The sequence below is a fragment of the Tasmannia lanceolata genome, unplaced genomic scaffold, assembly GCF_043159265.1.
Source record: "Tasmannia lanceolata isolate RefF3 unplaced genomic scaffold, GAP_Taslan_0.1 ptg000015l, whole genome shotgun sequence".
NCBI classification, from domain to species: Eukaryota; Viridiplantae; Streptophyta; class Magnoliopsida; order Canellales; family Winteraceae; genus Tasmannia; species Tasmannia lanceolata.
The window spans coordinates 52,514,904-52,538,615 of record NW_027518692.1 but is presented as its reverse complement, the minus strand read 5'-3'; the positions used below and the strand labels follow the sequence as shown (position 1 = coordinate 52,538,615).

General features: G+C 38.7%; 1 protein-coding gene and 1 long non-coding RNA gene across 6 annotated transcripts; one reads left to right on the top strand and one right to left on the bottom strand.

Moving 5' to 3' along the window:
• Positions 1–2,078: 2,078 nt before the first annotated feature.
• Positions 2,079–22,607, top strand: LOC143892340 (3-oxoacyl-[acyl-carrier-protein] synthase II, chloroplastic-like). Of its 5 annotated transcripts, none has more exons than XM_077396889.1 (13): positions 2,079–2,620; positions 6,155–6,316; positions 6,577–6,680; positions 11,594–11,704; positions 11,821–11,916; positions 11,997–12,042; positions 18,543–18,622; positions 19,633–19,701; positions 20,845–20,929; positions 21,009–21,163; positions 21,244–21,324; positions 22,081–22,140; positions 22,232–22,607. In XM_077396889.1, exons 1-13 carry the CDS (start codon positions 2,353–2,355, stop codon positions 22,352–22,354), a joined length of 1,440 nt encoding a protein of 479 aa, XP_077253004.1. In that variant the 5' UTR covers positions 2,079–2,352; the 3' UTR covers positions 22,355–22,607. The 5 variants fall into 5 exon arrangements, with proteins under 5 accessions (XP_077253004.1, XP_077253003.1, XP_077253001.1 ...); XM_077396886.1 differs by having other exon boundaries at positions 2,080–2,620; positions 6,155–6,360; positions 6,477–6,680; positions 18,549–18,622; XM_077396885.1 differs by having other exon boundaries at positions 2,080–2,620; positions 6,155–6,360; positions 6,477–6,680.
• LOC143892341 (uncharacterized) lies at positions 13,079–16,561 on the bottom strand. Its single transcript, XR_013255475.1, has 2 exons — positions 15,893–16,561; positions 13,079–13,289 (listed from the first exon to the last, which is right to left on the bottom strand). It is a non-coding gene; the product is annotated as an uncharacterized LOC143892341 (long non-coding RNA).
• Positions 22,608–23,712: the final 1,105 nt, after the last annotated feature.

Genomic DNA, 23,712 nt, shown 5'->3' with positions numbered 1-23,712 from the left:
AAAGAGGAATTAAAAGGAAGAGCAAAATCCCATTTGAGGTTTGTAAATCTTGTGCCCAAATAAAAGGTCATGTCTAGGACTTTTTCAAAAAAGTTTGGGAAAGAATTTTTTTTCCAAAATTAATTATTTTTCAATTATTTAATCACAACTGAAAAAAGCAATTTGAATCATAACAGTTCAAATTTTATTTAGAGGAACCTTTAAAATCCATAATTATATCAATTCCCTCTAAATTGTTGAAACGAAAAATTTTCCTAGAACAATATTTTTGGGGGAAATTATTTTCTTTCAATCCAAACCGGTAAGGTAACCCAAACATGGCAGTTTGGCTACCATGATTTCTTTTCCAAGTAATATTAGCTTATCTAATGCTGGCGAACGGCTAGAGAGGGAGAGACATGAGGGCGACTGTTAGAATAAGTGACCTAAAAGTTAGTACATTTCATATATTGTGTCACCTAAATATTAATAAAGGTTTCATTTCATGATATTTATTGGATAATATCTAATTGAATATGTGTGATTTGCTTGACACATATATTCGTCCTTAGGTAGCAAAGTAGGACTATCATGCTCAAGGATTCACAGGTCCTAAGGAGCAAGGAGATATGATATACCGGTTTTGTAGGTCTTAGAAATTCCTGATTGGGGTCGAGATTGGACATCTCATCCTGTACACAACCAGCACCAGTATTGCCTACATGCACGTGTCGTGGAGTGGCTTATCTCAATCACTTGGGTAGTGGACCCTAAGCAAGCAGAGTGGGTGAGGCAATGGGATTGCGCACTGAACAAGATCACATTGGAATAGCCCGTGGACATGAGATAGTTAGGCTATTTTACCAGACAGGACCCTTTACATGTCCTTTGACAACATGGGTTATAATGGTCTATGGGCCTGTCTCGGGTGGAAACATGTAGATGAGAATCTAGGGAAGCGACTCTTAGTCGCTTCCTAGAATCTCATCACTTTAGGGCTAAAAAATAGGAATGGATAGAAACGAGCTTGGTGGGCTGAATTTGCTGAACGACATTTTCTTATTTTTTATTGCGTATTTCATTCTCTCGTGCCTAAGAAATAGGAAACACCACTTTAGAAGGGTTGCCGAACACGCACTAAAGCTTTCTCCTGCTTCTCTCACTTCTAGTTCTCCAATTCTAGTTTCGAGTTTTCGAGAAAACCAAAAGCTTCAACATTGGAGATTCAAATTTCCCATCCAACGTACTGATATCATCAGCACACATATTAGAATAAAAGTTATTCTAATTCCCTTCGCGCAATTTGAAGGAATCTATCGGTTCAACTTGCAGGTCCGCAACGTTCGGAACAATCGTAGTCGTTCGAGGAGTAGATCAAGCAGAGGCTATCAATTTGAACACCCACAATGTAATTTTTTCTTTCTATGTTTTATTTCGATTACCATCAGATCATCTAGACCATATGATTCCTAAGCTAAAGGGGAAAATTAAAGAAATTATTTTATTCTATGCGATTTTTAGTTCTGCTGCACATAGCAATTTTGTCCAGGGTGAAAACCTTTCCAGCAACGACTAAGTGAGAGGAGGGTACGAAAGGTTGAAAAACAATGAAACAAAAAAACTCCACTCAAAATATGATTTATTTTCCCATGTTTTTTAGTGACTTCTCAGCCTCTACTCATTCATGATCTCTCAAGTCTCTCCACCCCCAACCCTCTCTCACCACTTGAGAACCTATCTTTTCATGGGGAAAAAAAATTAATGGTTGCCAAACATGGGCAAAGTAATCTTTGTCATAAAATTTGACTTTTAAATGAAATTTTAAAAATTTTTTAAATGAAAATTTTAAAATTTTATTTTTCCCCACTAATCTGGGTCAGTATAAAATTTGTTTTATGCCAACTTTACTTCAAAAGAAATGGAATATGAAAATTCCAAGAAGTTAAAAAAAAAAGGGCGGAAATAATCCACAGACGAAAACAAACAAAAGGTGTGCATGTTGGGCCCCATCGTGAATGGACAGCGCATAGAATCGCTCTCGCTCTCGCTCTCGCTCTCGCCCTCACCCTCGCCCTTTTATCCGAGTGGCCACCCTTCCACGGGATTTCATGCATACCCTACGAAGTAGAGAAGCCTCTATTCTCTCGTCTTTTCCGGGATTCTCGTACCAACTTTGAAAAGTTGCAGGCTTTCTTCGTAGAGTTTGATAAACATATCCCCCTCTCTTTTCTCCTCTTTCACGCAATCTCCTTCGAAGAGGAAGAGAAAAGAAACAAATTGAAATGGGAGTTCTTAAAGACAAAGCCAATTAGCAGAACTACAACAGAATAAGCAACTTCTTCTTGTGTTTTTTCGTTCTTGCATGCAAAATCAATGGCGATTGTGTCTTCTCTTTGCAGCTGCTTTCTTGCTGCCTGTGTTTCAAGGACCGAGTTGGGTACCGTGTCTGCAAAGAAACGTAGAAGCACCAAATGGTTCAACAAGAGCTCTTCATATCTTTTGTGTAAAGATCACGTTGAGGTGGTGGGTCTGAGCTCTTGTTTCGTTCCAAGATTAAGTTTCGAGAATGGGTTTCAGAGGTTTGGATTGTTTTCAAGAAAACCCATCAGAGAACAGAGGAAGAACTTCGTTCATTCGTCGGGTACGGCTTCTTCTTGGGTTCGAAACTGAAAAGCATTCGCATTTTCCGTTGAAATTCTTCTACTTTCTGCAGTTGGTTGTTTCGTTTCCAGTAGGTTCTGTTGCTTCTCGTATTCAACTAGGTGCTCAGATGGGTCCCTCTCGGTCTAGCTTCGTCCTATTGTCCTACACTCATAGGGGGGGGAAACCCTGTCACAACTTCTGAAGGGCTTGCTCCAGAGGACTCAACGACACATCTCAGCACGTGGGTGTGCTCGATTTAAGCCCCAGCACGTTGTCCCCCACTTCCTTGGGTCTGGTGCTTGGTCCGAGGAAGTAGTCTGGGTCCCTCGTGCCTTGTTTCTACTGCTCGGTGCAGCGTTCTATTAGGAAATTGCTAAAGTCATGAATCCTAATCTTAGGATTATTTGCATATGTAAATGTCTTGTATACTTCTTATAATGGTATCAGAGCAAGTATATACAACCTAAATGGAAATAATCCTAAGATTAGGATTCATGACTTTACCAATTTCCTAATACGTTCAGGCATGTTGTGTTTGGACGGTGTTAGGCCAACCAGTTAGGGTGTTTCGATTTGCTGCTTGGCGCGTGAGATTGTATTCGGGTTGGATCATTACCCTGGGCTCTAGGGGCCCGCTCTTGGCATCGTGCCTGGCCAAGGCACGGTCAGGTGTCGTTGGGTCAATCATCTGCAAGAATTCATCCCAGCTTGTCGGTCCTCGGCATGGGATTCCATCGTCATTGCCGCACGACACAATGGTCGGGTTAATCAAAGGCTGTCTAGATTAGGACTTCTTTCGTGGTCTGCATTTCGGTTGTAACTTTGAGATTCCTGATACGTTAGGTGCATAAGATACGCATTCATATCGTCCTAGAATTGTGCGCATTGGGTTCCACGCTACGTCGAATAATGATGGCGGGTCCACGTGTCACTGATAGGCACTGTGAATGCAAATGATCAGGGTCCTTATCGTCGATTCTGGTGGTAAGTTTCTATAAAAGGTGGACTTTAGCTTCATTTTTTTTACTTCTGCATCTTGTTCTGTTCTCCACTTTTTGCTCTTTTCAGTTAGCAATCTCGGATCTTTATCATCGTCTTGCTTCAAATTTCTCGGATCTCAGTTCTAGTAAGTTCTCTTATGTCAAGATTGTCATGTCACTTTCTCGTGGTACGTCTAGGTTGGGGTCTCAAGCTAGGCCAGTCTCCCCAATTGATGTCGAGGGCCATTCCCCGACGAGCGAGGGTGTGTCCTCCACAGCTTCCGCTCTCTTTGCCAACCAAGGGGTCAAGCCATCCGGTGCAATACTCGGCCCTACCAAGGGTCGGGAAAGCTATTAATTTTAAGTAAATATTGGCCATAGATCCTTCAATCAGAGATCAATGGTCTAGATTTGTGATTTGGAGCCTTTCGGACCGTTGGATCAATTACCGAATACATCAGACCATCGATCAATCTCAAATAGATGACATATCACGTCACTTGAGTATCGATCCTCTTAATCTTCAAGAGATTGGTGGAAATCAATGGCTCATAGTGTATTCCCGTCATTTTATTTACAACTTGATTTTGAAACATCAAATCTTGTCTGTTCGACTTGATTTTGGTCCAATTTGAAGGGTTTTTCGATTATCTATCTAACGGACCTAAGATTACGCTGTTTGGCCCCAATTTGAAGAAGTTATGGTCCTTTTTCTATCAAGGTGGGGCCTTATGACAGGATTTGTCCTGTTAGGCTAAGTCAATGTTAGTCTTTTATTCCTTTTAATTCTTGTAGACTCACTTATTTGTTCTAAAAGTTTAACTCTCTTTAGCCTAAATAGATATACATGAAAAAGAATATTAAAAAAATAAAGAAATAATAAAATATTTGCCATAAAAGTATAATTATATTAGGAAACAATTAAGGAAAATAGGAAAGAGTCCAAAATTTAAAGACACTAATTTTCCATAAAGGAAAAGTAGTCGTGCCCATCTCCATTTCATTCATACGCATGCCCAAACAGAGAGAGAGAGAGAGAGAGAGAGAGAGAGTAGAAAAGAAAAGAAAAAATATATTTTCATAATCTTCGTATGAATCATAAAGATTATATTTTCTTTTTAAAATATCTGACCCTCATTAAAGGATTTTAGATCTAGGGTTTGTTTGAATATAAACAACACAAGATATAAAAAATCGATATATACTTGTGAAAATCTAAGGTTCTGGAAGATTAACAATCCTATTCTCCTTCTTTTTCCCTTTTTCTAAGTCATGTATGATTAGTTTCTTTTGAATCGGGTTTTACGAATGATAAATCAGTATTTATGATTGTTTTCCCTTTAAATCAGTTAATGCGTATGATCTATATAGTATAGAAAATTATTTTTCTTCAAAATCAATTCATGCATGTGATCAGTTCATGTGTATGATATATAGTATAAAAAATTATTTTTCTTCAAAAATCAATCCACATGTATGATCTAAGTAATGTATATGATGTAAATAATTAGTTTTTTCAAGATCAGTTCCCATATATGGTGTTTAAAAAGTAAATAATTATTTTTCTTTCGAAATCAGTCTATACGCATGATGTTTATGATATAGAGAATATTCTTCTCCCCAAAATAGTTCACACGCATAGAGTTATAAATAGATAAGTAGTTCTTTTAGAAAAATCAGCACCTATGCACGCTATTATAATGTATTTAATGATGTTTTCTCTTTGTAAATCAGCACCTACATGCGGAAAAATTATATATATTAGGGCTGTCCCTTTACAAAAGCAGACCAGAAACTCAATCTATAAGTTATATACATAGTTTTCTTACACCGCAGCCCATGCACAATGGGTACTAAATGAATATATAATAGTTTTATGTCAAAGCAGCCCCTCAACTGATATTTGAAAAGAGTACAGTTGGCTTCCTTGTGTATTATTTTGTATGTATGTTTTAGGGTAATATATTAAAGAATCGTCGAATGTGACTTTCTAGGCGAATGCGACTCAAAAGATAACACCCCAAATAATTCGAAACGAACATTCATTTCTAGGAAACCGCCGGATTTTAACCCCAACAAGTTCTTCTATCAATTTAAAGAAGTTGTTGCAATTTGTGATTGTGTTTCTTCTTGGGCCACTTATGAAAGTAAATTTGGTTTTTTCATTTTTTTTGTCTGCGTTGTTTTTCTATTAATTTTTCTCTTATTTCTAAATTTGATTGTGTTTACTGCTCACAGTCGATGTCCACACAGGATTTCTTAACTTTACAATCTTCGGGTGCATTTAGATACGGAGTTCAGAATTATTTTCTTCATCTAATTCTGTTGTTCTTGCTTATATTTGAATTACAATAAACACAAGCCGGAAAAAAATGAGTATTCATGTTATTCTAGGAGTTCTTTCAGCGTTTGATTACCTGTTTATGATTCATGATCAAACTGAATGGAGGTTTTTATTTTAGCCAATGCAATTTGAAGTTGCTTTACTTTTCAAGTTAATTTTTGTAATGTTACTCCCGTTTGATTTCAAACCTTCGTTTTTCTTTATGTAGTGATGGATGTTAATAATCAATGGAAGGGCAATGATGGTTCATGGAAGGGGAAAACAGAAGAAAGAAAACAAAGAAGAGTAGTTGTCACTGGAATGGGAGTAGTGACCTCTCTTGGTCATGACCCTGATTCTTTCTACGACAACCTGCTCGAAGGAAAAAGTGGTATTAGCAAGATTGAAAGTTTTGATTGCAATGAGTTCCCAACGGTGATTTCAATTAGAATCCATTTCAAATCATCTTTTACTTAAACTTTGCTAAAAAAAAACATCTTTTACTTATACTGAAAATGAATTTGACTCACTGAATCTTTAACTGTCTACAGCGGATAGCTGGAGAGATAAAATCATTGTCGACCAATGGGTGGGTTGCACCAAAATATTCGAATCGTATGGACAAGTTTATGCTATATTCGCTGGTTGCAGGCAAGAAAGCTTTGGCCGACGGTGGCTTGATTGAAGAAACATTGGAAGCACTTGAAAAAAGCAGATGTGGAGTGATAATTGGAACTGCAATGGGTGCGATGAAGGTATTGGAGACTAATGGTTTAATTACCACCGGAATCATGAAGGCCATGTTTGGCAACCATGAATTTTTTTCATTGAATATTAGCTTACAAGTGTTGAGATAGGAGTAGGGAGAGTGGGAGACGGAGTGTTACGAACTTGAATCGGTTCGCAACACAATTGATCTTCTTAGAGGGAAGATCGGCCTCTTGATCAACTTCGAGGGAAGGATCAGTCCTCCTATGTGCACAAGACACAATTTCTCAAACTAGTTTCTTCATTTATTGATTTCCATTAGCGTAGCATGTGCTTATATGAAGCACTCCAAGATAAACATAGAAAGATCTTATTATAAGAATAAAAATAACTAAATAAAGATTATACTAATCTTAATTAGTATTCTAGTCTATCAAGCTACTAAATATATCAGATCTAGTAAAATCTGATCTTATTCTCTAAATAAGACAATAATTTATTCCAATCTAAGTGGGACCCATCTAGGTACGTATCATTTATTCAGGTGCCTAGATGGGTCCCACTTAGAGTGGAACAAATTAATTAGATATTTTAGTGAATAATATATTTTAGTAGTTATGTTAGATTAGAACATCTATTTAGATTATGATAATCTTTATTTGGCTATATCTATTCTTATCATAAGATCTTTCTAGATCCTTCTATGTTTATCTTTAAGTACTTTATATAAGCATATGTTATTGTTAATGGAAATCAATGAAGAAAATTGTTTGGGAAAGTGTCTTGTGCACAAATGAGGACTGATCCTTCCCTCGAAGTGGATCAAGAGGCTGATCTTCCCTCCGAGAAGATCAAATCAGCTGGGTTCCTAACAAGTGGTATCACTTTCATCTTCTTGTAATTAGTCATCAGTACCCATGTCGTCATCAAGAGTTTAGGCGGCTCCATTTTAAAACTGATATCATCGAGCCTTTTGTCAAAGCTCTTTCGTTGCGTTTTTGGGGAATGGTCTGGATGTTAATGCACGGATGGCTGTGGGAGAGGATCTTTATATTGGCGTTGGACGGGCCGAGATGATTGGCGAATTTTTCAGCGGCGAACTCGTTGAACTCGAGGATATTGAAAATCAACGGCTATTTTCTTTTGTGGCTTCTTTAATTTTTCTTCTATCTGCTTTCTTTCCCCATTCTTTTTTTCTCCTCTTTTTCTATTTCACCGCCTCTTTTTCATCTTCCAGGGCTTCTCCATCGTCAAGCTCATTTTTTCCAAGCCTTTCTCAAATTGTTTTTGTCTTTCCATCATTTCCAAAACGATGCTTTGATCTTCTGAAGATCTCCACGTATGGATTCCAAAAACTCTGAAGGTGCAAGCCATGACGCAAGATCGACGGCTCTGATACCACTTGTTACGAACCCGAATTGGTTCGCAACACAATTGATCTTCTTAGAGGGAAAATCAGCCTCTTGATCCACTTCAAGGGAAGGATCAATCCTCCTATGTGCACAAGACACAATTTCTCAAACTAGTTTCTTCATTCATTGATTTCCATTAGAGTAGCATGTGCTTATATAAAGCACTCCAAGATAAACATAAAAAAATCTAGAAAGATCTTATGATAAGAATAAAAATAACTAAATAAATATTATACTAAGATTAATTAGTATTCTAATCTATCAAGCTACTAAATATATCAGATCTAGTAAAATCTGATCTTATTCTCTAAATAAGACAGTAATTTATTCCAATCTATGTGGGACCCATCAGGCACTTATCACGGAGAAAACTGAATGGGCATGAGTGAGGAGACTCTCGCTCCCACCCTCTTTACTGATAAGAAAGTTACCTTGTTTCCTGTTGACGAAGTCTAGAAACCTCAAACCACCTTGTTGCGTAGCAGCGGAGGCAAAATAGACAAAATAACAAGAAAATCGGCCCTTCCATCACCATCGTAGGGAATAAAATACTTCGATCATCCTCGAAAAGGGATGAGATTTATTTCAATCCCATCGAAGTCGAATTTCTCGAAACAGAACTAGAACAACTCAAAAGTTCCCAAGCAACTCAAAAGCCTAAAGGCAAATTTTCATTCAATAATCAAAAGAAGTCCATTACAAATTTACATTGCTTTGATGATAACTATTTATAAGATATAGAAACCCTAAAAGCTAACTTAAAGCCTAAGCAACTAATCTTAGTTGTCCATCTAAACGTACTGAAATAAAACCTAAAAATTTAGACTTAAAGAACCCAAATATAGAAATCCCGTAATAAGCATGTAGCACATCCTAAAAATGCTCATAACTTCCTCAGATCACACCCATATCATGTTATCTTAGGCCCGTTAGATATACGATCGAAAAATCATTCTAATGATAGCCAAATGACAAGATTTGATGCTTGAAAAATAGGCTACAAAATAAAATGACGAAAATGCAAATAAGAAAAATAAGAAATATGTTCTACGCTATTGAACCAAACATTCTTGGTGATTTCCGTTTGCATCATATATGGCACAACCCAAACACCAAGATTAAAAAAAAACCAAGAAAAAGTAACAAACAGAAGCCATACGAAAACTCATGTATACCTTCTCGGCAAAAAACGTGAAGCTAAATTTTTTTATTCAATCTCCAAACTCTAAAAATGTCCATACAGTCCAAAATAAACTTTAAAAAAGCAAAAAAATCCTACAAAATACGAAAATTCCTACCGAATAGAAAACGGATTACAATTAGCCTACAAACTAGGAAAGACTTACAAACAGGAAAAAGCAAATAAATAGAAAATAACTAGAATGATTCCAACTTGCTATCTTTTTCGATTTGTGCCTATTAGGTAGGAGTGTCGATTTAGCAGAAAATATCCCATATTCTTTTTCTGTATTTTCCACTTGTGAAACTTCCCAAAATAGCCATGCTCAAAATTTGTTACTAATTTTTTTAATCGCATCACCTGTGACACGCCGAACCGACACCATGGTCCCGCACACGACATCGCCGCACACCTGAACCACTCTTTACATTATTCAAAATATTACGGTCCAATCACAAACGAATAAATTAAGGTAAATGCTATGATCTCACACCCGTCCCAAAAATAAATTTAGAAAATCAATAGTCTTTAACATTGTCCAATACTGATACTCATTCAAAAGCAAAATCAGAAATGCTAAAATATCCCAAATAAAATAACTACGATCCTACTTCTTTCTCCAACTATGCGCAGGAGTCAAGCCTCAGGATCTGAAAAAGTAAACAACGGCTGAGCTAATGCCCAGTAAAGTAACATGATACTACTCTAGTAGAGTCAATGCATGCCAGAACATCAAAGCCGGAGGTAATTAGTGTATTAGGTGAGGTTCAAATTCAATAAGGAGTAGAGAGTAATTATTACTGAATAAAAAATGAGGTAATTCAACGCAACCATGACAAAAATTCGAATTCAATGATAGCCAACTAGGACTCATGCACAAAACCGATATGTTAATGGAGTCTGAAACTAAGATTGAAACTGATCTGAAACAGAAACAGAACAAAAACACTTTTATGTCATAGGCTTAATCCTGAGTTCATTCTTTTCAAAAAAAATGAATATGAGTTCATCAGAATTTTACCACACGCATGTACAGATCAATATGACAGTGAGTCGATAAGGCAAGTCAGTAAGACTCTGATGTTTTTATAAAATCTAGAACCTTCACCACGGTTGACCGCGGCCCTATGCTGTCGACTGAGTATGATAATATGAGTTTTTCTCCTTAGCTAACTTTTCTTCCGATTTTTCACCAACTTTGCGGCCTCCTAACTTCTTCATTTCTCGTCGGAATCAAGTGAGGTTGGACTCGTTGGAAAGCACGGAACGGAAGGTTTCCATAGAGCCCATTGAACTCACCAGAGTCTTGACGGAACTCTGTCAGATGGCGAAAAATGAAGAAGAATCCTCTCCCAATAAACCCAAACTTATATGAAACAATGAGCTTAAGGATATAAAGACCAGAACCGTGTTCTACATCTATTTCTTACCTCGAATTAGGCTCTCTGATGCTTGGGACGATCTCCGGTAGCTCACGATTTTTTCAAGGAACTCCTCTTGAGTTTAAGGTGCCATTACTATTTATTCTCTTGACTAAAGAGCCCTAATCTGGATTTTTTTCTTTTGATAAAAATACCCCTTCGCACAATAATTATTATTTGGGTTATTTCATTTCCCACTACTATGTTTCTTAGTTGTCACGGGAAACCAAATAGAAACATGAGACTACAAAGAGATGAAAAACTTGAATTTTTTTCTTGCGCTCTTGACATGGAGGTGAGCGGAACAAGAGAAAGGAATGTGTGTGTGTGTGTGTGTGTGTGTGTGTGTGTGAGAGAGAGAGAGAGAGAGAGAGAGAGAGAGAGAGAGAGAGAAAGTGTGTGTGTGTGTGTGTGAGAGAGAGAGAGAGAGAGAGAGAGAGAGAGAGAGAGAGAGAGAGAGAGAGAGAGAGAGAGAGAAAGTGTGTGTGTGTGTGTGTGAGAGAGAGAGAGAGAGAGAGAGAGAGAGAGAGAGAGAGAGAGAGAGAGAGAGAGAGAGAGAGAGAGAGAGAGAGTTTCCTCTCAGATTTTCTCTTGGGTTTTTCTTTGGTCTCAAGGGAAAGGGTTGTCGTTTTCAGGTTAGCAGGTCTGTAGATTAATCCCATTGTAATCCTCGTTTTTTTTTTCTCATAGTAGAATATCAGAGTTCTCGCCTTTGGACGTAAGCATCTTCGCTGAACCACTTAAAATCTAGGTGCGCACCATCTGAGTGGATTTTACCCGGAGGATTTTATCAACACTTGACCCCGTCTCCCACCACTTGATAAACTAATATTCTATGAAAACGACTTTCATGCCTGCCAAACTTGTCCTAAGCTTCCTGCGCTTCATTAGTACTGATACTTACTACAGAGTAACATTCTGATGTAAATATTGGCCTTTGAGAGTAGATGGTCAATGATGCGATTTTGGCACTCAAGACTTCATACAAGAAGATCAATCCCTTTTTCGTTCCATTTGCAGCAACCAACATGGGTTCTGCCATGACGGCAATTGATTTAGTGAGTTATTACTCTTTTTTGTGCTGAAGTGCAATGAATGATTCCATTTTAAGTTCTGTTAATTATACTATAGCATGAGAGAAACTATCATTGGTATATGTTACCTATGTATTTAGGGATGGACAGGACCAACTTATTCAATTGCGGCTGCATGTGCCACCAGTAATTTATGCATTATCAGCGCCGCTAATCATATCATCCGTGGTGAAGCAGTAATTCATTCTCCCCTTTGCCTGAAACATACTGTTTTGAACAACTACTTGTAGAGGCTCATTTTGAAATTTGTGTACAGGATGTGATGCTTTCAGGTGGTTCTGAAGCTGTAGTCATTCCAATTGGTATGCCATAACTGATTCTGTTTTTTGGTGTTTAGATTTGATTTGTGTGGATCCTTCCGCTTGAAAAATGTATAGTTGAATGAACATTGTGTTTGCAGCATTATTACATTTTCTCTAAGTGAGTAAAGGGTTCCTGCACTCGAGCGCAGATAGCTTATATCTGCACTCGAGCGCAGAAATCTGCGCTCGAGTGCAAGAAACAAGGGTGGGGCCACATTGTTGGGGTGATCCTAAGCATTCATTTGAAAGGCTCCATTATGGATGGGGTGTGTACCAAAAATCAGCTTCATTGGATCATCATAGGATGTCCATTTGTGGGGGTGACAATAGACAGATACTATTTGTCCACTAATCTGCCCATTTTTTCACCCCACAAATGTATGCCCTAAGATGATCTAATGGAGCTGATTTTTGGTGGACACCCTATCCATGAAAGGGCCTTCCAAATGAATGCTTTGGATACCCCCAACAATGTGGGCCAACCCCTGTTTTTGCACTCAAGCGTAGATAAGCTTATCTGCGCTCGAGCATAGGAACCCTTTTCTCTAAGTAATAACTATATTTTCAAAGATATAATCCTTCAACACTCTTGATGTCACATTTGAATTTGTATCTTGAACTAGAGTTATAGGATTCACTGTGATGATGTTATGCTTGGTGCAACGGTAGGATACTACAATCTAAGTGTGTTTGGTTTTCCGTTATTTTCTTGTAAAGAAATTTAGTTTGTTGCCTAGGCGTCTTAATGCAGCATGTTGAAAATCTAGAGATCTCTATGTGCAGCGAGCGACTAGATGAGATGCAAGAAACACAAATGTGCAAAGCAAGAAACATAAGATTTATATGGTTCGGCAGTGCCTACCTCTACAGAAGAATAGGATTTCACTATTTCGATATAAGGTTACAAACCCTTCTTTCTGCCTTTTTTCTCTTGTCATGCCCTGAACACATGGACTGTAACAGCGCCGTGTATCCATTGTTCACCCCATGGGCATGCAAGGCTAAGCATCACATATAACCTTTCCACATTAACAAGTATGCAAAGCAACTAAAATTCCATTCCACCATAAGTAAAGGTTCCATAACTAAATTTATTTTTAATCCACCTCCCATGTGGTTCAATAAAATGAAATACCAACTTACTAATCTGTCTCAACTAAACATAAAAAAAATCTAAGAATGACTAAACTAATTAATTCCATGCTCTTCCCCGTTCTGGTTTCGTGTCCATATCTATCCCTCACTATCTGAAAAATAAACCACATGTCGAATGAGCTAAAGCTTAGAGAGTGAACATGTGTCCAATAATAGATGGATCAAATATGTAACACAACAATAAAGTACAAAATCATGATATTTTTCCAAAAGGCATAAAGTGAGCAATTCATCAAGAATAGCACAAAATTTTCATGATTTGCATGCAAGAATACAGTTGCTACCACACTTGTGACAATCACAACTTCTAGTTTCACAACAAATACTAGAAGAGATCGACAATTGGTCCTGCGAGGTCACGGCCAGTTTTCACAACACCTACTAGCACAGGTTTTCAGTTTCACAACCTGTGGGACCCGGGCCGAGCGAGGCGCTTGGTAGGAGGGACTGTGAAGGCCCCACTGCGTGCCGCTACGACCTTAGCCTTCACATAGGGAGCTCTGTGTGGCTATCGGTGTCGCCACTCTCGTAATCTAAGCGATTTCCCCACATGGATTAGAAATCCAGTGGGGAATAAAGAAATAGTCGCCACCTAGGACGGAGGGTCTAGGACCCTGCATGGACTCTGTGCTGATAGGCAGTGATGGGTCCATGCCTGGTTACGAGTGAGGAAGGTGTTAGGCACCCCACTCGCCCGAGAAGTCTCAGTCTCCTATGCCAGTTTAATTGGTTTTAGAAAAATTTAGATTAAAAGATGTAAAATGGAAATGGAAAAAAAGCTATCGTCAAGAGAAGCTACAACTAACAGATCTATTACACAATAGCTAAGAGTACGCAAGGAGGGTTGATATTACTGTCACACAACCTTGGCTGAAACAGGACCTGTCGTCTCCCTTTTTACAATTTATATAGATATCAGAATACATCCTCAATATCATAGGGGACGCGAGGGGATCTAGTGCAAGACCAACATTGCATGATCCTAATACCTATCTCCATCAACAACTATACAAACTATAATGCTAAAAGGATAAGCAAACACACATCAAAAGAAGCAAGGAAACAAACACGTAACAATCAAAAAAAGGAAACAACCCGGAAACCAAGAAATCAAATAATAAGAAAAAGAGTGGAAAGGGGAAAACAAAAGAAGGGAAAATGTAGGCTCGGGAAAGTTTCATCATCGCCCTAAGTCACCTTTGTTCGTTTTTGTTTTTGTTTTTTCTATCAAAATTGGGAAAACCGAAGAAAAACCCAAAAGGGGAAAAGGGAGGACAAGGTAGGGAGCTCAGAGAAGTTTCATCATAGCCCAAAACAGTTTTTTACGTTTTAAAATATTTTTCCTTTTTTATTTTCTTTTTAAATTGGGAAAATCAAGAAAATGCGAAAAGGGAAAGAATAAGAGAAGGTAATGGGCTCAGAGAAGTTTCATCATAACCCTAACACAATTGCTTCAATTTTCAAAACACCTTTTTGTTTGTTGTTTTTGTTTATTTTTTTATATTTTTTAATCAAAATTGGAAAAATCGATGGAAACCCAAAGAGGGAGAGAAGGGGAAAGGGTAAGGGGCTCAGAGAAGTTTCATCATAGACCCAAAACGGTGGTTACTTCATCATAGCCCTAAATCACCTTTGTTCGTTTTTGTTTTTGTTTTTTTTTTTTTTTATGAAATGGTATGATTTCTTTAAAGGAGCCACGACCAACATGGTCATGAAAACAAAAGAAAACAAAAAGGACAATCACCTATGTTTCCTACTGCTACACAACTGTAAAGGATTATTACAATCCAAAAAGGTATTTGAGAAAAAAGGAAAACTAATTGACATAGAAAAGCTAGTTGATTTTATTCAATTGTTAAACGAAGTGGTGCGAACATCAAGAGCAAAGCTAAGACTTCCAAAAACACCATTGATTTCCCAACATCTCAAACATAGACACCCATTTAACAAAAAGAAACCTCAAAAGAGAAAGGATGGAAAACATGCTGAATGAATTTTGTTAGAGAAATCCATTTCAAGGCAGGACTCAAGATGAAAATGGAAATACGAAACAATGCCTCACACCCAGCTGAAGAAATCAATGTGACTTCATTATGCTTTTACCGAAAAGGATAATGACAGATACTTAGCAAAAAAAAAAAAACTTAATGGAGACACACCAAGAGGGGAAAAGATTGTATTCACAAGCAGTCATTTCAATAGGAAGAAACAAACCATGCTCAAGAAAGATGCCCATGCCTTAATTGCCCAAATAAAAAGATGTAAATGACCACGGAATTGAAGCTTGATGCCACATGCACCGTAAAAAAAAATGATCTCCTAGACATATACTCAGAACGGAAAAAAATCATAGTTACCCTGCAAATGCCTTGATGGCTTGAACCTATATGCACCATTAAAAAAGCCTCTGAGCCATATATCCACACACACACATACACACACACACACACACACACAGGAGGAAGCCACAATTATTTTGCAAACGCACCCAATTTGAAAAAACTTGTTATGGAATCATCATTCACCATCCAAAATAAATCAGTGAAAACATGAATTTTAATGCTTACGGAAATCGCAACGAAAATCCTTTATTCATACAGAGGAGAAAAAGCAGATAATTAAATGGTAAATGCAAACCATAACACCATGAAAGAAGAGAATAAACACAGAATTAAAGAAAGCATGCTTTGCTTACTGGCGGAATCGCAGTCGGGTTGAGACAACGACTGCGGAAAAAGACTGGCGATGGCGGAAGGTGGCCAAAGGAGATGGGCTTCCGGTTGAACAGAAGGTGGGGATCGATGGTTGCCGGAGTAGGGACGGCGGCAATGAAGGTTGCCGGAGTTCAAAATTGATGTTGGTGATGGCTTGCCACGAGTGAAATCGACGGTGTGCGGTGTTTTATGGCCGGATTAAGAGTGAGCAAAACCCTTCTATTCCTCTTCTTCTTCTTCTTCTTTCTTCTTTCCACAAACCCCTTTGAAACCCTAACAGAGTTTCTTGTTGCAAACTCTAAAATCAAGAGAAAATTCCCCCTCCACAAATCCCTTTTAAAACTCTTAACTCTCTCTCTTCAAATTCTAACAAAACCCCTTTTCTTTTTCTTACATAGGAAATCTGCCCCTGCTCCTATTACTTGCATTTGGAACGTGGCCTGACTAATGAGTTTTGAATTTTGTCAGCACAAAATCAGATGCAGCCGCATCTTTTGTTTAGACCTGGCAAAATCGACCCACTCCCGCCCGTCGACCCAACCCAACCCACCCGCAAATTGCAAATTTCCAGGTGTGGGTTGGTATTTGAGTGACCCGTCAAAATTGAACTGCTGGTCACTTAGCTCGCCAAAACATGGGTTGGGTAGGGTGAACCGGCGGATACCCGCATTTCATTTTTTCTTTTGTTCGATTCGAGTAGATATTGGCTGCATTTCCTAACTCGCAACTAGACCTAACAAGAAATGATCCGGACCAGCGGGTCGACCCGGCCCGCCCGTATTTTCTGGGTCCGGGTCACTCATTTATGACCCGTTTGAAAACGACCCGCGGGTGCCCGTAGGGAGGTAAAACAACATTTTATTTTGGCTTTTTTCCTCGCATTTTTTAGTAGTTTTTTTCATAATTTTTCTATAGAAGCACCTCTTTCGGTATTTTTTTTCCGTAGTTTTTCTTATTTGAACCATTTTTCCCGTAATTTTTCTCCAAAACTCAGTACTTCCCCAAAAATATTCTCCAAAACTTATTATTGCTAGCCACCTTTGCAAGACATACTTCTCCCATCCTTTGCAGTTTGTATCACGTCAATGAATAAGACAAATCTGAATAAAAAATTCAACATAAATGGCTATCATCACATAATCACATGCAATTGCAAAAGATGGGCACGAAGTAACCTTTGGTGAAGGTGGCTAGCAAATCCCTATAAGAACAACAAAAATCTTAAATAACAGAAAAAAACAAAAATTCATTAAAAAAAAACAGGTGATCCACGGGTCCACACTTAGTGACTCGTAAATTTTTTAACCCGTTTTTTACCCAGCCCGTTTGACCCGAACCTGTACTGGTCGGGTCAAACCCAGCCCGGCCCACCCGTTTGCCAGGTCTACTCATAACAAATGGCACTTTAAGATAAAAGAGGGGATTTCTCTTTTTTGGAGGTTACTCCAGGCATTTTGTGTTACTTCATTGAGAAGCAATCCATACGAACCGTGAGATCAAAGAAAAAGAGAAATGGACGGTCTAGATTAAGAGGAAATGCAACCTAGTATAAAAGGGACAAGAGTTCGTTTGCAATGGGGGTACAAGAGTTCGTTTTCTAATTCTCTTCTTTTGTTTTTGTTGTTATAATTTCCTTACTCACCCAAAAAAAAAATACTCCTTGGCAAAAAATTGCAGGTTAACCGCGGGTTAACCCACCCAACCCACTCCCAGTGGGTGTGGGTCACCTAAGTGTTGACCCTCACCCGCATGACCCACAGGTAACCCAACCTAACCCTCCAATTTGCCAGGTCTACTTTTGTTAAAGATGATGCTTTAATCCTGAATATCCAGCCAAAGAGGCTTCTAAAGAAGCCTTCTCATCTAAAACACTTGTACCTTAGTGTCTTCCAAATTCTGTTTTATTAGAAGTTCTTTGCTTAGCGAGCTAATATTTTCATCCAAGCCCCCGCCCCCCCCCCTTCCTTTTTCCGCCATAGGGTATCCCCACTATTCCCTAGGGATGCCCCGCAAGCATCTGGAGTCCACGTGCATCGGGTAAACAAGGGGGATTCAAACGCTCGTCACCCAAGAGCAAACCCATGACTTTACGCCAAAGAGCTACACCCTTATAACGTGAACAGTGGCCAAGGGCAACTTTAACGCTTTTTGACGTTTAAATCATGTAAAAAGGGGGCGAATTCCTCTGCAGGGGAGTTGAAAATAGCATCGCCCTTTGTTTAATGCTTTCTTTAGTAGATAGGGCTCTATAATTTATGGGGGGATTGCTAGGGTCCATTGAAAAAGACATTTGGCAGTTGCTCTGTTGCATGTCAGACCCCACATCATGAATGGAGACAAAAGCTGTTGTCATCATTCACGAGATGGCTGGTCTGACATGCAACTGACCAGCCGCGAAATGCCTTCAGTGATGGACGCTAGCAATTCCCATTTATGGGACTCTCATGAATGGTAGAAGCGTACAAGTAGTACGTGGATTATTATTCAAATTTTTTATGAAAATCAAAATTGCTTCTTCTTTGTCACTGTGACAGTTTTGTTATAACCGAGTATTGATTCTTCAACTTCAAGCGTTCCTTCTTCTTTCCTTCCACTTCTCATTAAAATTTAACTTCATAAATTTGTTTTTAGTATTAGGTGGTTTTGTCGCATGCGGGGGATTATCAAGAAAAAATGAAGATCCAACTAAGGCATCTCGTCCTTGGGATATGGTAAAATCCACATCTTTCATTCTATTCCTTTTAATGATGGTTCTTAGCAACGTCTTAACTGCAAAATCCAACTATAAATTTTACCGGTTCTCAGAAAATTGAATCCTGGGAAAACACCTCTTTTTTTTCTCGAGAAAGCTAAAATACTGGTGTTCACCTATTTTCTTGAGAAAATAACAAGCCTAGGTGGAAAATATCAAATAATGACATGGAAATTGCCAAAAATGACGTGGAAATGTCTCTTTTCTCACAAGTGTGGGAAACCAAATCACACTATTTTGGTGAAATTTGGTTTCCCGTGAAAACAAGTGAAAAAAGATGGGCAAGCAGTTTCTCGGGAAACCTTTTCCTGCACAGTTCCTGCGCCCGTGAACAAGCACGGGAAACCTTTTCTTGCACAATTTATCGGGGTTTCTTTTCTTTTTGCCACGCAGTTTCTCGGGAAACCATTTCTTTTCCTTTCCTGGGAAAACAAGTGAACATAAGGAAAAAGCTTTTAAATACTTACGATTTCATTTAGGGAAATGTTATCAGCAATACTGTATTTTGATGATGGCACTCCTCACTTTATTAAAAGTACGGTATGGTCCGCACCATTGGATGATCCAAACCGTCCATTAGATGGGCCACAGCGTAAATAGTTTGTGCCCCAAAAATCATTTCCTTAGGTTGATCCTAACCCTCTGATCTGAATGTTAGAGGGTTGATCCTAACCCTCTATAGATCGGAGGGTTAGGATGAACCTATAGAAATAATTTTTGGGGCACAACCTATTTAGGTTGTGGCCCATCTAATGGACGGTTTGGATCATCCTATGGTGCCGGCCATACCGTACTTTTAATAAAGTGAAGAGTGCGATCATCAAAAGACAGTAGTGTTGACAACATTTCCCTTCATTTATGATGTCAATTTCTATAGGGAAATAAAAGAAATCAGGTTTGGAACTTTGTGATAATTCAAGTTTGAAACTTTGATCTATAATGTTAAATGAGATTCATTACATCTTGTAGGATCGCGATGGCTTTGTTATGGGTGAGGGAGCAGGCGTTCTCCTTTTGGAAGAACTGGGACATGCAATGGTCATCATTTTTCATTATTTTTTAATTTTATAGGGTTTGTTTTGCACAAAGAAGTCCTCTACTTTACTATATTGCCTATATTTGCAGAAGCCGTCTTCTAGTTTGACAATTTGCAAATAGAGTCATCATGTTTGAGAGAATTTTGTAAATGAGGTCATGCCATTAATTTGTGAACAAAATGCCTATGGTAGATTTTTTTTACTCAAAAAAACCAAAATGTCCTCGTACGTGAAAAGATGGAAATTACCTTGTAAAAGAACAAAATACCCTGATATGCCCAGCGGATATGTTTTGACAGCGTGGGTCCTACCAACTCAATTCAAACCCATGCATCAGATGGGGCCCACCATTTGCCTCATGTTTTGATGGGTACATCCACACAATCTTCACCCGAGCCCATGTGTATGGGGGGCCCCTCAATTATTCATGTCATGTCTTGGTGGGGTGGGCCCATTTATTTACACCCATCCATAAGAAAAGCTAGTGTGTGTGTAGAGAGAGATGGTATTCCCACACCCTTGATTTAAAAATAATAATTAACTGTCAAGGGTATTTAATTTTTTGTCTTTTCATGTATAAGAACGTTTTGATCTTCTCAAGGGCCCTTTTCTGGCTCTTTATGCAAGGGCTCCCTTGCATCTATCATTCCTCCTTTTTCACCGAGTCGAAAAAATCTACCTTGGATATTTTGGTCACAAATTGATGGCATGACCTGATTTGCAAAACTCACTCAAACATGATGACTTTATTTGTAAATTGTCAGACTAGAAGACTTCTTTTGCCAAAACCAATATATATATATATATATATATATTTTTTTTTTTTTTGGGAGATGATATTTTCACCACCCTGCATTACACGCACACCCCTGATAACCTGATTTGACATGGAAAGTGGGCAACTTTATGTCAAATCACGTTATGGGGGGGGGGGGGTGGTTGTGCAAGTACTGCATGGGGTGAAAATATCATCACCCTTTTTCTTTTTCTTTTTTTATAAAGATCCTGATTTCGTTAAAAGAGAAAGTCACGGAGTGCACTTCAGGTGGAATAGTTTTCATTGCTTTTCTAATAAAACTAAGTTTGATTCCAATTTTGGTGGAGTAAAAGGATTATTCATTTTCCACGGTTAAATGATTCTTAGGCCAGGGGAGCTGAAATATATGCAGAGTTCCTGGGAGGTAGTACGACTTGTAATGCTTATCACATAGTACAGCCTCATCCAAAAGGTTTGATCAACTTATGGGTAAAGAAATTTCCTCTCTTTCCTATTGTGCTTATGACATGCTAATAATCATCTTCTTCCAGGTGAGGGAGTGCTACTTTGTATAGAGAAGGCATTGCATGAAGCGGGAGTAAAGAAAGAAGATGTCAATTATGTGAATGCACATGCAAGTTCTACAAAACTAGGAGATATAGAAGAATATCAAGCTTTGATTCGTTGTTTTGATCAAAATATTGAGGTTTGATTTCAGAATTTACTATGTTAACCTTAAAATTAGAATGCATTACGTGCATCATGATTTGATTTTTACTCTCTCAGCTGAAGATAAATTCCACAAAGTCGATGATTGGAGATTTGTTAGGTGCCGCAGGTGCTGTGGAGGCTGTGGCAACAATTCAGGTATATCATATATACTCAGGATGCAACTTAGGCTGGGTTGGGCAGAGGCCCAGAGGCCGACCCTAACCCAATACAAGTTAGCATTTCCTCAACCCTAACCCAACCAAAACCCAACCTCAGGTCTATTAAGAATATCACAAACCGTATGTATAACCCCTAGAAAATAGGAAACCATCTCACCACTCTTTATCACGCATTTATCCATTGTAACTGTGACCCTGCAAACGTGTCTCTACAGGTTGTAACCATGAGCCTTTATGTTCCTCTATATAATACGAATAGACTGTTACAAATCTATTATGCAAAGTGCATAAGAAACAAAACATAGACTCTCATTTGTTAGAAGGTCGAGGAGGGTCAACCCCAACCCAACCCGTCTAACCCATTTTTTTTTCGATATCTGGTTGGCCTGAGTCGGGTTGGGTCAAATTGGGTTTGGATTGAGGAAAAATAAAAGACATAAAAAATATAATCCAAAGATTTTGAAAATTGCGATAAAATTTGAGGACGGGTTGGGTTCGGATCAGAACAGGTTGCTGGAGGCCTCAACCCTAACCCAACCCAAAATTAAAGCAGTTTGGCTTTTCCCAAACGTAGCCCAACCCTACCCGAACCGAAATCGGGTTGAAGCCCACTCAAGTTGCACCACTATATATACTTTCTTGAGTTAATTTTAAGTTGTGCGGCTTCTGTGGCTTCTGCTACAACCCAAAGGAAATATTTATGTGCTCATCTCTGTAGTGCTTATTACTGTAGGCAATCAGGCGTGGATGGGTACATCCTACAATCAACCTAGACAAACCAGAAGAAATTTTGGTGCGTAATAGATTAGAAATGCCCCACATATAGTTTGGTTGATTCTTAGCATTTCTAGTATTTGATGCAGTGTTGACTATATTAATCTTAGGATATGAATCTAATTGTTGGAGCAAAGAAGGAGAGGTTGAACGTAAAAGTTGCTCTGTCGAATTCTTTCGGCTTCAGTGGTCTCAACTCTTCCATTCTTTTTGCACCTTTCAAGGAATTCTGACACTTGTGGCTCTTCTTGAAGAATGGCGAGTCCAAGTTCTTTCGGGCAAAAAGGGAAGTGCTGGTATTCTTCTTTCCCCTTTATCGTTTAGGAAGTTGCATCAAAGAGGCAATAATATTTTTCTTTCCCCTTGTAGCATGACTTGCTTTGTAAGCACTGGTTCATGAAATAACCATCAGTGAGGTTTTTGAGTTCTGATGAAGTATCGTTGACTAGTATTTGATTATTGAATGTGGAAGTAAACTTACCATCATCAGTTATGATAATTATGGTTCTACAAAAGATGAAAATGTTATTGAATGCTCATTTTAATTGATCTTGTTTTGAAATCTTTGGACTGCAACTCGGCTCGAATTTTAGCAATTTGGGTTGAGCTTCTACGATAAAAATGGGCTAGGTTTAAGTTGGCTCCAACTCATTTTTTAGGAAAAGTTTAAACTGACCTAGGTTGCAACCCTAAGAAATCCTCCCCGCAAAATTTGATCCAAACGTGCACAAAAAAGCTAAAGGAGACACAAGCTGCACAAACTGAGATTTTACGTGGTTCATCAAGATGCCTACGTCTATGAGCAACAGCCAAACCTTCTACTATGAGAGAGCAAAATACACGGGTTACAACATGAGTAACCCAAAACCCCCCAAAACTGTGACCCTTTCCGGCCTCCTCAACCAAGACCGTACATGAGATAACCAAACAGAAAACCAAGAAGAAACTCTCTCTCTCTCTCTCTCTCTCTCTCTCTCTCTCTCTCTCTCTCTCTCTCTCTCTCTCTCTCTCTCTCTCTCTCTCTCTCTCTCTCTCTCTCTCTCTCTCTCTCTCTCTCTCTCTCTCTCTCTCTCTCTCTCTCTCTCTCTCTCTCTCTCTCTCTCTCTCTCTCTCTCTCTCTCTCTCTCTCTCTGTGGCTGCTTTTTCTTTCTCTTACTTTACACCAAGAGAAACAATAAAAGGAGACACAAACGTGTTAAACTGACCTAGGTTGCAACCCTAAGAAATCCGCCCGGCAAAATTTGATCCAAACGCGCGTGCACAAAAAAGTTAAAGGAGACACAAGCTGCACAAACTGAGATTTTACGTGGTTCATCAAGATGCCTACGTCTATGAGCAACAGCCAAACCTTCTACTATGAGAGAGCAAAATACACGGGTTACAACATGAGTAACCCAAAACCCCCAAAAAACTGTGACCCTTTCCGGCCTCCTCAACCAAGACCGTACATGAGATAACCAAACCGAAAACCAAGAAGAAACTCTCTCTCTCTCTCTCTCTCTCTCTCTCTCTCTCTCTCTCTCTCTCTCTCTCTCTCTCTCTCTCTCTCTCTCTCTCTCTCTCTCTCTGTGGCTGCTTTTTCTTTCTCTTA

Bases quoted from the DNA above. Each gene is read 5' to 3' on its own strand.
- LOC143892340 (XM_077396885.1), top strand. From the start codon at position 2,353: ATGGCGATTGTGTCTTCTCTTTGCAGCTGCTTTCTTGCTGCCTGTGTT. The intron at 6,681-11,593 runs GTATTGGAGACT...CTTTGAGAGTAG, and splicing joins CTGCAATGGGTGCGATGAAG to ATGGTCAATGATGCGATTTT. The intron at 22,141-22,231 runs GTGCGTAATAGA...TATTAATCTTAG, and splicing joins ACAAACCAGAAGAAATTTTG to GATATGAATCTAATTGTTGG.